The sequence below is a fragment of the Nuphar pumila genome, chromosome 13 (genome assembly GCF_984573655.1).
Source record: "Nuphar pumila chromosome 13, dmNupPumi1.hap1.1, whole genome shotgun sequence".
Classification (NCBI taxonomy): domain Eukaryota; kingdom Viridiplantae; phylum Streptophyta; class Magnoliopsida; order Nymphaeales; family Nymphaeaceae; genus Nuphar; species Nuphar pumila.
The window spans coordinates 77,068,876-77,087,018 of NC_143261.1; the positions used below are offsets into that span (position 1 = coordinate 77,068,876).

Below are 18,143 nucleotides of genomic sequence, written 5' to 3' on the forward strand. Positions count from 1 at the left end.
GTGATAAACCCATAATCTCACTTATTGAGAAGCTTCGTCTAATGTTGATAAAACATTGCAAGAAAAGGACTAACAGAGAGAAAATGATTGGTGTTGTGGTGTCTGAGGTAATTACAAATATTAAAGAGTGTTAGATAGAAGCAGAAAAGCTATATATGGTAGTAGTACATTGCCCCCATCATTGTTACGAAGCCCATGAGCAGAAGCACGACTATAGTGGATCTTGAGAGTATGAAATGATCTTGTGAAGAGTGGTAGGTTAGCGGGATTCCTTGCGAGTATGCCTTCACATGCATTTTGTATGAGGGCAATCTTCCAGATGATTACTTTGACAAGTTAGATATAGTTGAATCGTATTGAGCTGCATATGGTACTTATCAATTTCATCTGATGCCCGATAATGTCTCACACATCACTCCTTTGACCCTTATTTTTGTCTTGTTATTAGCGTCAATTAAGAAAGCAGGGCGACCTAAAGTAAAAAGACGAAGAACAAAACACGAGGAGGTGATGTCATATAAGTGCAGTGTATGTCACTAGCTTGGCTATAACATGCAGAAACACGATTAGAAACTAATGTGTGAGTATTCGATATATTTTAGAATTTTGTCTATGACATGTTTCTTTATAGTTTGCATAATATTTTTTTACTATTGTGTTTCTTTTGTTAAAGTACTCATTTGGTTTATTGTTGTGTTGCAAGTAGATGGTCGGCCACTATTGTGCAAGTGGATGAAAGCTGATAAAGTCAACCATTGCGCTTGGGACAATGAAAGATGATGGAGAGTCTTATCATGTATATGCATTTGTTTATGAATGAATTGTGTATATAATAGGATATGAAGTTGTTTGATTCTTGTTTTTTGAGGAAAATGAATTATGTATGTAACAGTTAATAAAGTTTTTTTTATTCTTATTTTTTTTAGGAGAATAAATTGCGTATATAACAAAGAATCAAGTTGTTTATTCTTGTTTTATAATAGGTGATTGATTTGTTTATGAGAATGAATTGTGTATATAACAAGGAATGAAGTTGTTTAATCCTATTTTTTATTTGATATGTGTTGTTTATGTAAAGGTAAATGTAAATTTCGTAAGTAGTGACTTTTGTATTCCTGAAGAAATTTTGCAAGGTACGTGCAAATGTTCATTAATTATATGCTAAATCAAAATTTTTTTGCAAGGTACGTATAATTTTTTGTTCATTATATGCTCAATTAAAAAAGAATTTTACAAGGTACATGCAAAAAGTTGCAAAATTTCTTATTAACATCGCACTAGTATTGCAAAATTTTTATTAACATCACATTGGTATTAGCCTCCATTCACAGAAGATTCGTCGAAAAAATCATTGGAGGGAAGCTGAAATTTGGAGTTTGGGAAAATAGGGCATCCATATGCAAAAAGTGGTTAAGAAACAAAACATCATTCTTTCACAAAATGAAGTCACTCATACATTGCATTCATTCCATTCTTTCACAAAATGAAGATTCTCGTATATTGTATTCATTCTATTCTTTCACAAACTGGTTGCTCATACATTACATTCATTTTATTCTTTCACAAAATGAAGTGACTTCTCACTGCCTCTTTGATAAAGAGAAAACAGAGTATGTGCAAAGGTACCTCTATCTCTTGGGCCTCAAGAATATTGCATATTGTCACATCTTTGATGGAGAGTAAACACTACACTTTGTATTTTTCTTCGCATATCATTGCATTGAAACTAACTTGAAGATTTTTGGTTTAATATCTCACTCATACCATAAGATGCACTTACTAGAAAAACTCAATTCGTTAGAGTAGAGGCTTCAAGAATGCTGAAAATTTTACCTCATACCATGTGATCGAACGCTGATTGTGAGATATGTCAACTCTGTGTTGATGGAGAGATACATCATCATCCTTCTCGTCCTCTATGATGAGAATGGGTTGTAGATTTTATTTCCAATGCCATCCATACTATAAGATTCCCTTACCAGAAAAAATCATTGTCGATAATTTTCTACCCATGAAGCGCCACCAATGCTTGGCCCTAAAAACATGGTCATAATTCCAACTGGTTGGAGACCACAAAATACCTAGTTTTTGTAAAACCATAACTTTGATTTTATCCTATGCTCATAAGAAATTTTTCAATACTTCATGCAATATTTGTCTGCAATTATTGGACTTTCACAAATTTTATAATTTTCGCAGGTGATCGCGTGAAATTCGTCACAAATTTCATAATTTATTTGAATTTTTTTAATATTTTTTAAAAAAGTGCAACCACAGATGTGTTTTTGTTGATGAGTTTCGTGGGTGTATTATTTTAGTGTCATGACGTACGAAAATAAAAAAATTGCATCTCGGAGGGGTAAAAGCATAAAAAAAATTAAGAACTTGCGATATTGTCAATTCGGCAAATTTGGTAAATTGTGGGGCATTTTTAGAAAGACGTTATTTTTGTCGTATAGTATGATCATTTCTTGTAGATTTAACTAAAAAGGTTAATAAAGACCCCATTGATGGCAGCAAAAGATGGATAGCTCATTTTTTCAAATTGTCATTTGGTTCCTATATGTGCCTATAGAGTAGGATAGAAACGGATCCGGGACTGATGTTATTTCTATATTCGAATTAAAGCAGGGACACAAGATGGGCGACTCATGGCCCGGCTTGTGTTTGACTCATAAAGAACACATTCAAACTCTTAAAATAAGCTCGACAAAACGAACATGAACAACTAATATTTGGTTGGTTCTTGTATAGGCTCGTTAACTAGTAATAAATATGTTAGCAGATATTTGAAGTGATTGGCTTACACACAGTAAGTTTAGAGTTAAAATCTTATATCTTATAATTTTAAAACAATGTATGTATTTTGTAAGGAGTCAGTTTGAGCATAGCTAAGTAGTGCCAGAAGAATAAGCTGATCTTAAACACACCCTATTCTGTCAGTTTGCCTTGTTTACCAGCCCTAATTGGGATCCTTAAGTAAAATCTGAATGAGCATTCAGATGGATTTGGATTAGTTAAATTGGATTACTTTCCATTCTAACAAGAACTTTAAGTTGAATCTGATTCAGATCTGGATCACGATCCAATACAATTGCAATTTTTACATGTAAATAGTTTGCTTTATTCTATTCTTTCCTAATCCACTATTACCACATGCATTTTGGCTTATGATTCAACATTACCTCATCGGATCTGATCCAGATCCAGAATTTACTCGGATCTGCTCTTTGCATTTTGGATTCGGATATGGAAAGATCCGGACAAAATCCGATCCTTTTGCACACCTGCCTTTGAAGGCAGCAACTCATTCTCATTTTCCATCTAATTTCATATTGGCCAAAAAAACACTGATTGTTTCAAATGAGCAAGAATGATAAAGAGAGTGACTAAAGCATTTCTTATATTCATCACCACCATCATTTCTCTTTATCCAATCAAGGAGAAGGCAAACAAATCTTAAAGGTGACTTCGGTATTTTGCTATGTTATCATTGGAACAATAGTGTTTTTACGTCAGCTTACTCTCTCTCTCTCTCTCTCTCTCTCTCTCTCTCTCTCTCTCTCTCTCTCTCTCTCTCTCTCTCTCTCTCTCTCTCTCTCTCGGTAGTTTCTGAGATCTAGCGTGGCGCAGTTTCTTTCTTCAAGCCATTGTTGCTCTTTGCCGTTGTTATCCTTGTCCTTGGGAGGTCGTCTCTTGGAGTCTACCAGCTTGATGAAGGCACATTTTCCATATCTGTCGCCATTCCTCTTCCGAATAAGCCGATGCCAGCAGTGGTCACCATGGTGTACAGTCCGCACCGCCCGAGCCGTCGGGAGGATTTTTGGGAGGACATGAATAGGATCCTTCTGTCTTTCGGGGACCAGCACCTCATCATGGGCGATTTCAACTGCCTGTTGTCCTCCTCCGACTCGAGTAATCCTATCTCCTGCTCGGCTTCTATGCTTGGGTTCCAAAACTTTATTCAATCGAACCAATTGTATTCTGTTCCGCATCATGGGGAAGCTTTCTCTTGGTCCAATCGTCGATCTCAATCGTGCTACAGTTTGCTTGACCGTGTGTTCGTCTCCCCGGATCTGCTAGCCTCGCTACATGACCTCTCTGTTTGTCTTCTCCCTCCATCTGTCTCTGACCATAGTCAGTTGGTCATCCGATGGGGGCATGGATTTTCTCGCCACATCAAATTCTGATTTGAGCAATGGTGGATCACGGAGCTAGACCTTGAGTCTGTAGTCCGTCTATCTTAGTGTGGCTCGTGCACCGCAGCTAGGGCGGCTAATCGTTGTGTGGTTAATTGTCGCCGCTTGTCTCGAGCAATTAAATCATGGCTTATTTCGAGGCATATCAGTAAATTTCAACATATGGAGGTTTGGGAGCACGAGTTGTCGTCGATCCACCAGTCTCTCTCAGACTCGGCCTCCCTATCGAACTCCGGTATTGTCAGCCTGAATGCTAGATCCGTGGAACTGACTTTGCTATTACGGTCGTGGCGCATGAAAGAGGAGATTCGCTAGAGGCAGCGGTCTCGTGCTACTTGGCTTAAAGCGGGTGACGAAAATACTCACTTTTTCCATTTTGTTGCCTCTCATAGGCGTCGAAGGCATGCCATTCCTTCCATCTGCATTGAAGGTGTCTACCATTCGGGAGATCAAGTCCTTCCAGCGGTGACTGACTTCTTCATCAAGCTTTATGCCGGAAACTCCTCGACCGGTGGGTCGATGGGTATAGACTCCATTCGTTGCATCGACCATGCGTTATTAAAGTCTTTGCAGGTGGCCTTTTTTGAAGAGGAAATCTTTGTGGCAGTAACAGCTTTGTCTGGATGAAAAGCTTCTATTTTTAATGGTTACCCTGTGGACTTCTATCGCACCTTTTGGACATGTGTTAAGGGTGATATTCTGAGTATGTTTGTTGAGTTTCACCGTAACAGCCGGTTACCGTCTATCTATCACCTGGCCATTGTATCTCTTATTCCGAAAGACGCTACGTCGGTGGACATAGCGTGGTACCGTCCTATCTCTGTCTTAGGGGGAATCTACCGGATCATCGCCAAGGTATTGGCTACCAGGATGCGCTCTGTCGCTAATCAAATTTTTTTAAATGCTCAATTTGCTTTCATTCCCCATAGACGGCTGCAACATTCATTTATTCTGGCCACGGAGGTGGTTCACTCTCTGAAAGTCCAGCGGGAGACCTTTCTTTACTCTTAAACTTGACTTTCACAAACCGTATGACTCGGTGCACTGGCCTTTCCTCTTTCACATGTTAGAGAACTTTGGATTTGGTCGATGCTTTTCTAATTGGGTGCGTGAGTTGGTCACAAATGCATAATCCCAAGTTCAGATTAATGGGGCCTGTGGTAAGCAGTTCAAGGTTGGGCGTGGTATTCGGCAAGGATGCCCCTTGTCCCCTCTGCTTTTTAACGTTGTTTCTGAAGGCATTATGGTCTTGCTCAAGAGGGTCGTGGGGTGTGGTTTTATTAAGCCACTCGGAGTTCAGGGGCTCCAGAGCAATATTCTTACTTATGCCGATGACATGATTGTTTTTGACATTGGATTCATCCAACAAATGTTTAGAGTCAAGCTCATCATCCTCTTTTTCCTATCGATGTCGGGCCTCTCGCTAAACAATGATAAGTGTTGCATTTCCATGATCAATGTTCCTTCACATATGCAGGCCATCGGTGAATATCTTTCTGTGTGCCTCCTCGGATAAGTTTTTCCCCTACCTTGGTCTGCCGCTTCAGCTCTCACGGATTCCATCTGTTGCTTGGAACGCCACTCTGCAAAAGGTTCAGACTAAGATCTCGACCTGACAAGCCTCCTACCTTTCGATTGCCGGGAGACTTTCCCTCATCAAACATGTTTTAAATGCGATGTCAGAATTTCTTATGTCTATGTTCCTTATGCCTATGAGGATCAATAAGAAGCTCTTTGGGTTATTGACCAGGTTTCTATGGTCTGGGCAAGGAAATAATATCAAGCGTCATATTATGGGTTGGGACACTATAAGGCTGCCGCAGAATAGAGGGGGGTTGGGGATTTCAGACTCTAGGTTAAGAAGTATTATTCTTGTTGTTAAGCAAAGTTGGCTTGCACACCAACCGAGGTCCCCTTGTGCAAATCTCGTTCAGGCTAAATATAGATCGGTGGAGTCTTTGTTTGGGGGTCAGCTTGCGATTAGGTCGCCCCTTTCGCATCTGCGGAGATCATGGATTCAAGCTTGGCCTGTTGTGTGGGGTGGCGAGGGCGACAATGTCGCTCAGAGATAGTTCCTGTGTACAACGATCTCCTAGAACGGCTCTTTCCGTACTAAAGACACCTACCTTTTTCTCCTTCCGACAGGTATGAATCGGTTCCATACGAGGATTATCTGGGGCAAAGGTCCTCCTCCTATAGCGTGCTTCCTTGCTTGGCTTATTCTGCAAGATCGGGTGCAGACAGATAGCTTCCTCAAGTCTATCGATTTCTGTATTGTGAGTAGATGTGCTCTCTGCGAGGGGGCTGAGGAATCTGCACTGCACATATTCTGGGAATGTCAAGTCTTTCAGAATATCTTTAAGGTTACCTGGAATAAGTCGATAGTGTGCGTGCGTCAGGAGTCTTTCGTTGTGGACCTCTTGTGGGGACCCCAGCCAGTTCGCAGATGTAAAAGCTGGCGGATCATTTGGAGAACTTGGTTGCTTTCTTCCTGGTGGGTTGTTTGGATGTCGCGCAACAATGCTATTTTCAGGCAGACCCCGGTTACTTTCAACAAGTTAGTAAATTATATTCTGACGGATGTATACGCCTCGTTACGCATCTTTCTTCCTGATCTTCAATGCCGATTGCCGCTAAGGCCTCCCCCGGATTCGGACTGATCGCCTTGTTTCTGATTTGTATTTTGTGCTTCTTTGGCTTATGTGTTCTTTGTCGGCCTGGGTCCTGTGTGTTTTGTTTGCCGGTTTCAACGTCTAACCTGTCGTAATGTTGATATCTTTGATTCGTCTCTCTCTCTCTCTCTCTCTCTCTCTCTCTCTCTCTCTCTCTCTCTCTCTCTCTGCATGGAAGCATTGCCAAAGCATGCAATATGTTTGAAAAGCAAGAAACCAAGCATTGTTTCCTTATGTTCTCAATTTGGAAGATAGATATGCTCACCTTATACGAATTTGCACCCAGAATGAGATGGTTTCTGAAGGGAAGGCCCTTCATTGCCGCATCCTTAAATCCTTACTGACACCCCAGATCTTCCTTTCCGACTGTATGATAATGGCCTACTTTGAGTTCAAGCATACTAGTGATGCATCTCAACTGTTTGTTGAAATGCCTCAAAGAGATGTTATCTCTTGGAACATCATGATATGTGGCTTTATCCAATGTGGGCTTAACACCTCAGCTTTCCTGTATTTCCTGTCTATGATTCAGTCGGGCGGGTTGGGATCACTTTTAGTACTGCTCAAGTCTTGCACTGGTTTTGGTAGGTTTAGAGAGGGATTGATGGTGCATTGTAGTTTGATCAAACATGGGTTTGCTGGCAATCTGTGTTGGGAGTTCCCTTGTTGATTTCTATGCCAAACTTTATGAATTTGGTGAAGTTATCAAGGTTTTTGATCGATTGGTGAAGGATACTGTTTTGATCAATACTATTATTTCATTGCACGTTCGTAATGGTGATTTTAGTGAAGCTTTGATGAAGTTTAAGTTGATTATGACAAATTCTTGAATACCTACAAGGGCTAGCTTTGTTAGTTTGTTAAATATCTTTGATACCGATGAAAGGGTGAAACTTTTGGGGATGGTAATTCATGGTTTAATTGTTAAGTTCAGGTTAGAAGATGATGACTGGTGCAGAATGGGCTTGTGGGTATGTATGCTAGTCCTAATAATTTTGATGACGCTGTTAATTTCATGTATCGATATGGGGCACGGAATTCAATGTCTTGGACAAGCCTAATCGTTGGTTATGTTTCTCATGGCTGTTTTGATGATGCTATGCGTTTGTTTTGAAAGTTACAAAGAGAAGATGTTGAGAGGGATAGTGTCATGTTAAGTGTGTTCTTAATGCATGTGCTGGGGCAGAATGCCTCCACTTAGGTAAGATCCATTCCCTGGTTGTCGGGCTTGGACATGAATCAGATACTTGTGCGTGTGATTCCCTAATTTCTATGTATGGGAGTTCATCAAGTCTTTTATGAGATGAATGGATTACATGATGTTTTCCCATGGACAATGCTTATTTCTGTTTATGTTCAAAATGGGTTGAAAAGGGATGCTGCGCATACATTCTACTAGATGCAGAATGAAGGAGTGAAGCCAGATTCTGTTGCTTGTAAATGTTCTTGGGGGATGTGTCAATGTTCTAGATGTTGATCATGGCAAGAAGATTCATTGTTACATAATTAAATCAGGATGTGAATGTGAAAATTTATTGAAAATTTCTCTTCTTTCCCAATATGCTGATTGTGGGTATTTAGACTCCACATTCCAGCTCTTCATGAAATGATTGTGCGTGATGTAGTTTCATGGACTGCATTGATTTCAGGGTGTACAAATCTTGGGTATGGATAAGCTGCTCTTGTTTTGCTTGTGAAGATGATGGGGCAGGGGGTAAAACCAAATCAATTCACTCTTGCAAGCTCACTTTCTGCTTGCGCTAAGCCAACGGCTATCCAAACTGGAAAGTTGCTCCATGCCCATATTGGGAAAATTGGTTTTAAAGGCAATAAGATCGTGAAGAGCTCTATAATTGACATGTGTGCTAAATGTGAAAGTATGGCCGAGGCAATCTGCTGCTTTGAAGAAACAGAAAAGAATGATGTAGTGCTGTGGAATTTTCTGATTTCAGGGCATGCTTTGCTTTCCATAGTAATGGAACAGAAGTTGTTAAACTTTTTCATGAAATGCGTAATTCACACGGCATGAAGCCAGATCATGTCACGTTTCTTGCTGTTCTCTCTGGTTGCAGTCATGGTGGTCTAGTGGAAAGTGTAACCAAATTCTTCTCTGACATGGTTGATGAGTACAAAATTGAAGCAGGGGAAGAACACTATGCTTGTGTTATTGGTGCTTTTGGGCGTGCCGGAATGTTTAAGGACTCGCTCAACTTCTATGAGAAATTCCAACAGAACCAGGGATAATTATTTTGAAGACATTGTTGAGTTGTAATTTGTACAAAATTTATCACCTTGTCTTGGCAGTAACATGAAAGATTGTGAAGATATGTCAGGATGTCAGCGCTAGTTATCTTGTTATCTAGTAGATATGCTGGCAATGGAAGATGGAAAGAAGCTGGAAAAGTGAGAAGTAATGGAGAGAAGAAGGTTCATGAAAAAGGAAGTTGGGCAGAGTTGGATTGAGATCTATATATGGCCACTAGAATATGAAAACTAGAGTGTGAACTAGGCGTTTCTGATGCTTTTTTTGCAATTTTGACCCTACAGATGTGTCCAGCATAGTCCATTTGCTAAGAATTGATTCTTGGATCATGCTTTTTGGACAAAAAAAACATGATTTTTTTATTCTTACAATGGAGATTCAGTTAGCCATGTACACTATTATCCATAGGGAGCCAATCTGATAACAGTCTTGCCATTGGCTTTCCCCAAAATTTTGTTAGCTCTCTTGTGGATAGCATTCTAGATCTCATTCCCAGAACGTGTGGTATGATGAATTCTGAATGTCAAAACTGTACAAAATAAATATTAACATCAAAAGCCACAATTTTGGCACTTGGACCACTTGAATGTGTTTGGCATAATTTGCTAGGAAGCAATCCTTGGATCATGTTTTTCAATGAAAAAATATAATCTTTTAAGGTTTAAAATTTTAAAAATTGCAAACCATTAAATTTTAAAGCCTTTAAAACCTCTGCTTACGTATCCGAATTGGATGATCTAAAATCCCTTTCCCGCTAAATCAACAGTATAAAACACACACAGGTCAAATTTTTTTAAAATAAAAAAAATGGTGAAAATGGACATGCAGACCCCGAGTGCACTGGTAATAGCCACCAGTTTCCAACGATCTGACACAGGTCAAATTTTTAAAAAATAAAAAAAATGGTGAAAATGGATATGAAGACCCCAAGTGCACTGGTAATAGCCACCAGTTTCCAGCGATCTGACTCCATAGATGTGTTCGGCATGGTCTATTTGCTAAAAAAATGGCCCATAGTTCATGTTTCTGACTCCATAGATGTGTCCAGCATGGTCTATTTGTTAAAAAATTGGCCCTTAGTTCATGTGTTCTCAATGAAAACCTATAATTTTTTAATATTTAAAATATAAAAAATAATAAACTATCAATTTCTTACCCCTTAAAATAATCTGTTTATAGTCATAATCAAATGGCCCAAAAGCCGATTCCCACTAATTTAATCCTGCAAAACTCATTTTGTACAGTCAAAATTTAAGAAAAATGAAAAAGAAATGGCAATCGTTCAGTGTGTACACCGAGGTCATGGATAAATCCACACACAACCCCTTACACATGACTATCTGTGTGTGCATACATATGCATGTGCAAAAGGGATGTCAACTATTTGGCAAGCTTAGTAAAGCTCCTTTTGGGAGCCGGTGTTGGAGATGAGATGAGAGGGGTGATGGAAGTAGAGATGAAAATGAGAGATGATGCCGGAGTTGTCCGACATCCTTGTGAAGATGTAGTTGAAAATGACCCATTTTTACTTGCAACAACATTTTCATCTCCCAAATCAGTGTTCCCAAACACCCGAGGATAGGTGGTATTAATTACACAATCATTAAATACCATCTCTCCACCCTCATCTCCTCCCATCTCCTGCTCCCAAACAGAGCCTAAAAGACAAGCTGAAGCTCGACGCGCATAGACACCTCTGTAAACCAGTGCAAATAGACAGATGACAAACTTATGCTAAACCAAATCAAATACTTCCAAAAGTAGAATCTTTATGTCAAAAATTAAAAATAAAGGAATTTCTTTCGAGCCAAGAAGCATGGTCAGTAATATTCCTACACATCGGCGGACATACTTAAATATTTGTATTAATGCTATTATTAAGTATAATCAAATCATGGAATTTATCAAGGCTTTTAATGAGAGTTTTCGGGTTTAATTTGCTCCGGTCATTTATTTAACGAGCAAGCAGGAGTCGAGCCATATCATACCAAGCCAAGCCCAAGCTTCTTGCAAGCTCAGTAGCTTGTGCCTGTTCCATGTCATCATTCCAGTGGAGATTGGCAGAAAACATCACATTTAATTCTTCTTTTTTCTTTTTGACAGGCAAGTTGTGAAGTATACATCATATTGATCATGATGTAATAATTTAATATAATAGCACATCAATTGTATCAGAAATAGCCCCAAATAAGGCCTTTAGAGAGAGAGAGAGAGAGGTGGGGTTTGTTCTCCTCCCACATGAGATCAACCCTCGACAAACCATTCTGGCTCTTGCACAAGGTGATCCCAACGTGGATCTACAAAATAAACTACATGATTAAACCAAGAACTCGGTATCTGATAATTCAAGAACCTTATGTATGCCTTTCCCTTGCACGCCCGGCTTGAATTGGTTACCCTCTACGTACCTGCATTCAAAAAAGAAATTGAAGCAACTCTATTATCACATTTCTATTAGATTATATTACTCGGAGGATAAACTTTTTGCAGGTTGTTTTTGGCTTGATCAATGAATAGAACTGTGATTCAACAGATAGGACACAAAATAACTTGAGCCACGCATGGAGTTGGAGCCCAGTTCAAATTGTTTCAGCTTGAACTGCTCTGACCGTGCCTAGTAACAAATTCACTAAATCTGAACTTTTTTTTAGCAGTTACTTTAAACATGCTTCTAATGCAATAGACCAAAAAATTTAGATTAATCTATCAATGACAGCAAGAGCTGCTAGGGAGAAAACACCAATGTCAGACCACCAAAATGGCTCATTTACTTGGTTCCCCATTTGAAGGATGATTCAAAGTGTGAAGTCAAATAAGCGAACGCCAAAAATTTTCTCAAAAAACAAAAGAAAAAGTCCCTTCACAAAAATTTAATGCATGGCAGCATTTCTAAAATACTCACAGTTCTTTCAAGAAAGGGTGCTTATTCAAGGCATCTGGAATCCTTCCTGTGAACAAATTGTTATCCAGGTACCTGAAAATAACACAAACAGAAAAGTGCACAGAGAATGCCAATTAGCAGACAGTAAAATGTGGATAACCCTCCCAGCAATAGGTGGACAAGCATCAGAATGCTTGATTGCTTCATCAAATCAAAGAAACAAAATCACAGATTGGTGGAAAAGATGAATGCAGATGAAACCACGCATTGATGGCATGAATGCATCTGAATGTTTCCCTTTACTTTCCAAGGCATCGTTGTTATGCATGTGTGCATGAGAAGAAGGCCATAAGAAATAATTTTACTGAAATCAATTGAACCAAAATTATCTATTTCAAGGCAGAACTTCAAACTCACAAATAAGTCAATCTTGGGATAGAGGCAAGGGCTGCAGGAATCACCCCCGACATCTTGTTATTGGAGAGATACCTGCAAGCACATATTTTCTTGTTCTTGTAAGAGGGAAAAAAATTGGGATAGCATACAACTGAACTGCAACATTACTCACAAAATTTCCAAATTTGTCAAGTTTGCGAGCTGAGTAGGAATTCCTCCTGTCAAGTAATTGTTGTTTAGGTACCTACATTCCAAATTATAGAAGATGACTTCCCAGCTCCATAATTTCAAATTGCAACTGCACCTTAAAAGTCTAAAATATTCCAGACAATAGAAATAAAAATGTAGAATCACAATATCAAGAGCAGCTGTTAAGAAGTTTAAATAGAATTTGAACCAATACAAAGCACCTCCAAGAGCAGAAAAGGCATCCAAAACATACAAAAGGAACATGAGCAAGATGGCCAAATGTGGTTAACTCTACTGCAAGCTAAAACCTCAATCCAACTTCTCAGAAAGGCAAAAGATTCAACTGATTTAAACCCCATTTTGCCTACGCCCACAGTGCAAACTTTTTCCCCACTTACATCTTTGAGGTGAAGGATTAGGGGACTCAGGTATTAGTTTAAAGATCAGTTTGTTATATTTTTAATGATAAAGAAACATCCATACCAGAGGAACGACCACAATTGCTGAAAGTATCATAGAAAAGATCATTACATCTCACGAGTTTAATCATAGTAATACTACGCATTAAAATCAATCTTCTCCAAACTCTATAGGTTGATCAGATGAATAAAGACCATTTAAGAATTTCAAATTGACAAATACTACTAACCTTCCAGATCCAATTTCATACAAGATCAATGCTTAGGTCGATCAGATGAATAACGACCATTTAAAAATTTCAAAGCAACAAATATCAATACTCATCGACACCAAACTTCATCAATCAAGACAATATAGAAGTTTTAATGCGCATAAAGTGATTCAGCCCCTACAGTCCACTAGGTTCAATAGTTGTATGTGTCAAGATCAGGTGTCTTAAACCTTTTAGATCCCAGAATTTTGTCTTTGTTTTGCTTTACATTATGCCATTTCTTTTATTTTGTAATTGATGAGAGAACAAGGAAATGCAATTCTTCTCAACTGAATGTGGTATCATAGATAAACATGAAGAATAGATGCTTGCTGTAATAACCGCAATTTTTTCCATTTAAAATTTTAATGTTTTATGCGTAATATAGGCTTGAATTGGGCACGGATCCAAGTTTCGGATCCAGAACCATACTTAAGTGATACCCCTTATACATATAAACCCATTTAAATATCAATATACGCACATAAGAAAATAAATAATATAATATATATATATATATATATATATATCATTAGGTGGGGTTCGGACCCAACTATGGGTCCACATCTTTAAATAAGGCCCGGATCCAACACGTGGTTGGATCCCGAGTGCGGGTCGCGGGTCGGACCCGGACCCAGCCCACACCCTGTAGAAAGGGAAACAGGAAAAGGGTTAAAAGGGGGGGGGGGCGATAAGAGGGCTGCCCAATAAAAAAAAAATATGAGGGAGGAAACCCTCTTCCCCGATAACTCGCCTGTTAGGGTTCATTGGAACCCTAACACGCTGAGTTTGGGGGGGGGGGGGGGGGGGGGGGACCGCAGCCGCCGGAGTTGGGTGGGGGCTTCCTTCCTTTTCGGGTGGCCACCCTCCTACAAAGGGGGACCCCGAACCCCTCTTTCTCCCTCTCTCGCTATCCCATTCTCTCTCTCACTCTCCTCTACCTCTCTAACCCTCGAAGCACCCTCCGATCTCAGGCCTGCAGCTCGAGACCTTGCAGAGAGAAGCCGACCTCTCCGGTGGTGGTGTTGTCCAGGCCGACCGATCTCCTCTCGTGGCTGCCGCAACCTCCTCGTCGGATAATGGTAGGTTACTGGGTTTTTTTTTCTGTGTAGGTAGCTCGCGTGCTCGGGGTGTGAGTGAGTGGGGGAATAGAATATCCCCAAATCACGAGGGGTGTTGTGGCAGTTGGGGATTTCTACAAACGCAATGTCCGTGAGTAGATCTCCCTGATTTTTCTTGGGTGCTTGGGGTCAAGTATGAGGGGTTGTCCGATTAACACCAAATCAACTAATTTGGGGGATCTCGGTTGTTGAAAAAAAAAAAAAACCCAAATCTAAACTGGGAATCTGGGGTTTATCTTCCCAGATCGTTACATTGTATAAAGTTATGGAACCTGTATTCAGTGTTATGCAAATAGTTTTTATTGTATGTTGTAATTTCGATTATGCTGAAAAGTAAAGAGAAAAATTCTGGTAATCCTTGTTACATGATTATTCTTTGAACTAAATTCTGGTCTGCATACGTGTAACCTGTCGAAATGGGGCAGAATGGGTTATAATAGGGAAAAGTTGTCAATTATTCCTCTAGTATGATTCAGTCTGTAGTTGGGTAAGAGAAATTAAGCTTTTTTTTTATTCACAAAAGAAAATATACATAAAGAGGTAAGTCACGCCCTTGGTATGATAATTTTGAATGTCCATTTGTATTCTATTAAGTTTTAGGTTTTTACATCAGTATATGACATGTAATATGCAGCCTCTCTGAGTTGTCTATGTTAGAGGAATGGGGATCAAGAGGGTTGGTGTACTATGTTTCTGGAAAATTTCCTGTAACAGAATTGATGCATTCGGGTAGACTGACACACAGTTTGTACATGTATGACCATGCTTGAGTGTCGTAAGGGTCTGGACATTTGTTTTTCATATGATTAATCAATGTAAATGCATGTTTAATTCTGTGTTTTTAGTTTGAATTACTTATGATAAACCAAGGTGCTGCCCATGGTTGAGTCTTGTATATGTCCAGTAGTTGTTTCTTTTTGTTTTTGTTGGTTTTGCATAATACAACATGTTGTTTAATACTTAATAATCCTGTAAAATGCAGTAGAATGGCTGAAACCATTGTTTGATGTATATGCTGCATGATGGCTGAACTGAAAAATAGGGGTGTTTAGTACATGCGGCTTAATGAATTTTTGGTTCTTTCCTTTATTTTCTGTGTAACACACCGTACTGTACCTCACTTAGTTAATCTGTGGGATATAGTAGAATGGCTGAGTGATTCATATTGGATTTTTATTTTTGAATTTCAGTATGCTATCTGAATAATACCTAGTTGTCACCTCTCTGGTACATTGAATTTCCTGTTTTGTATAACTGAAATAGGTAGAATAGGTTACAGACTCTATCATTTTCGGCCTGCATTGTGATGCACATCAAAAGGTTATGTTTTGCTATATTGGCTATAGACACTGCATGTGTTAGTTTCGACAATTGTAATTATTTCAAGATCTTTAGGAGATGTCTACTTCCCCTTTGACATGTTGTAAATAGTATGCATAGAAATCTTACGTTCCTATTAATGAACTATCAATAGTGGGTTTGTGAATGTGCCAATTATCATTTTAGTAAATTTTATCACCATTGATCCTTATAAAGGGCCGAGCTAAGTTAATGATGATTCAAGTCAAAAAGAGTTGTAACCACTCTTTTAGTTTAAGAAAACCATGGTAGTGATTGATGAATAAGAGTAAATTTTCATTTATGTGTAATTGTTATGGTTTAAGGCTGGCATGTGAATCACCAAGCCTGGTACTTGAAGGCTTTACCTTGGCACTCCAGTTAAAAAGGTTAATACCCACATAAAAATTTAACTTCCGTGCTTGACTGGTTTACAGGCACCAGAGCACTTTGGGTGGGTTATGCAATCAATACGACAAAGGATTGGGACGGTTTTATACCCTGGGTAAATTGACTAAGGTTGGGAATTTTACTGTCGTGGTAGTAGAAGGAAGTTGGGGAAATGCCCTGTACTTCGGGAAATAAATTAAATAAAAAGAGTAACCCACTCAGTTTCAGGCTTACCTTGGAGAGGGTAGGTGGTACAAAACTTCGGGGACGTGTTTTTATTCGAGCGTAAAGCGACTCGTTGGTCCCAGTCCTCGGAGTTGGGGGACCCGGACTACCAATTTGTCCTAGGCGGTAGCTCTTTGTTCTTCTGCAGAAGTTAGGGATGCATCCTGTTTTGGTTTTGGCCTTTGGGAGTTTCTCTCGGTCATTGGCCGCTCCCTTAGGATTTCAGTCTCAGTTAGAATGTTTGGGTTAATAAAATAACCTTGAATAATATACCCCCGAACGTTTTCTTCTGAGATGGTTGCCTTGGCCCGTGTGTACCCGCGGGATAAGAAAAGATAAACATCAATTAGAACAGTTAGGTATTACTGTGATGGAGTCATTAAAGAGACATTTGCATATTTTTCAGCATGCTTTATATTCAGTGCTTGTGATGAAACGACATCCTAAAATGTGCAGATTCGAGATAATTGAATACATATTGTGGATAATACATAGATGTTATGCATGTTCCTGTTAGTGCTGTTACAGAATATGCTTTAATCGCTTAATACCTGACTTGCTTAACTGTTGTAGTTGCATAAAATGCTTTTCTTGCTTATTTATAATTGTTGCATAATCCACTTCTCTACTTAGTTATATGTTTGTTATTGCTATTGCATCGACTTCTTTATGTGCTTTTATATAGGCTGAAAATCACCCACGACACCCACATCATATACTTGACACATGATCTACTTGCAAGAAAAAATACAGTTTTCCTACTTAGACGTGGTAGTCTAATTCCTATAATTTTTATCATTTTAAGGCACAGAGTAGTTTCATGAGCGAAGCGGGATGAGGCGCTGACCAAGACTTGATCTATTTGTTCCCTGGCGATCCTACTTTCTTTCAGATTGGAAATTTTAGTTTGAGACTCATAATGTGAAAACTCTGATGTTGGATTCTATTATTATTAAAATAAAAATAAATAGTGTGGTTTGCTTTTACCTTCATGTATCGTTCTGAAATGCTTAACCCTGGAATCATTAGTTGATTCCGCATAAAAAAAAATCCTCAAAAATCTGGGTTTAAATTTCGGGGCGTTACACTTGCTTTGGACATCATGTCTTCCGTTCTATCTTTTCCTCAGCTAGATCTAGACAATCAACATGAATGATACACCTGAGAAATGACTGATCTTACAGGCAACATAGTATGAAGAATTTCTTTCCTGCAATAACTTAAAGGTATACAATGTTACTGTGAATATTCCAGGATATAATTTCTCTTTTGAAAATGCAATCATAAATAGATAAGATTTTCCTTCTATATGAAATCACTACCTAATTTCTAAGTGTACGATGAACTGGATTTTCAGCATTCAGCAATATACAACAACTAGAACACCTCACATCCCAAAGTCATTGGTATAGCACCACACTTACAGGTTACGTAGAGATGGAAAGCCGCCTTCTATACGTATAAGCTCCCTTATTGTTCCCACAAGATGGTTGTTTCCAACATCTCTGAATCAAACATTTTATTTTAGATCAGAATATGTTGATACAGCAGCAATATAAAGGCTACTTGCCCAAGAATGATCATCCGTATTAGAGTTCAGATTGAATGTCTACCAAGCAGGTAGTGACTAAATCAAAGAATAAGAACATACAAGTGCCTGAGGTTGGGAAGATTCCCCAGTTCTGGTGGAATACGCCCAATGAAGCGATTCTCCTGAAGGTAGAGATAACGTAGTTCTGGCAAATTTGCAAGCTCCTTAGGAATTTCACCCTTGATATTGTTGAAGCTCAACTGCCTGC

At 39.0% G+C, this 18,143-nt stretch overlaps 2 protein-coding genes across 2 annotated transcripts in view; one reads left to right on the plus strand and one right to left on the minus strand.

Annotated features, from left to right (window-relative positions):
* The first annotated feature begins 7,500 nt into the window (after positions 1-7,500).
* Positions 7,501-9,115, plus strand: LOC149818795 (putative pentatricopeptide repeat-containing protein At3g23330). Its single transcript, XM_089986294.1, has 4 exons — positions 7,501-7,673; positions 7,806-7,842; positions 8,571-8,731; positions 8,824-9,115. The coding sequence occupies exons 1-4, from the start codon at positions 7,501-7,503 to the stop codon at positions 9,113-9,115; spliced, it is 663 nt and encodes a 220-aa protein (XP_089842420.1).
* Positions 9,116-11,190: 2,075 nt separating this feature from the next.
* LOC149818796 (uncharacterized) overlaps positions 11,191-18,143 on the minus strand; it is a 39,502-nt gene continuing 32,549 nt past the window's right edge. Inside the window, exons 6-11 of the mRNA XM_089985484.1 lie at positions 17,996-18,139; positions 17,769-17,849; positions 12,584-12,655; positions 12,433-12,504; positions 12,037-12,108; positions 11,191-11,542 (exon numbers count right to left, since the gene is read on the minus strand). Of these exons, the coding sequence (XP_089841610.1) occupies positions 11,452-11,542; positions 12,037-12,108; positions 12,433-12,504; positions 12,584-12,655; positions 17,769-17,849; positions 17,996-18,139 (532 nt within the window). The 3' untranslated portion in view covers positions 11,191-11,451. The remainder of the gene's footprint in view (positions 11,543-12,036; positions 12,109-12,432; positions 12,505-12,583; positions 12,656-17,768; positions 17,850-17,995; positions 18,140-18,143) is intronic.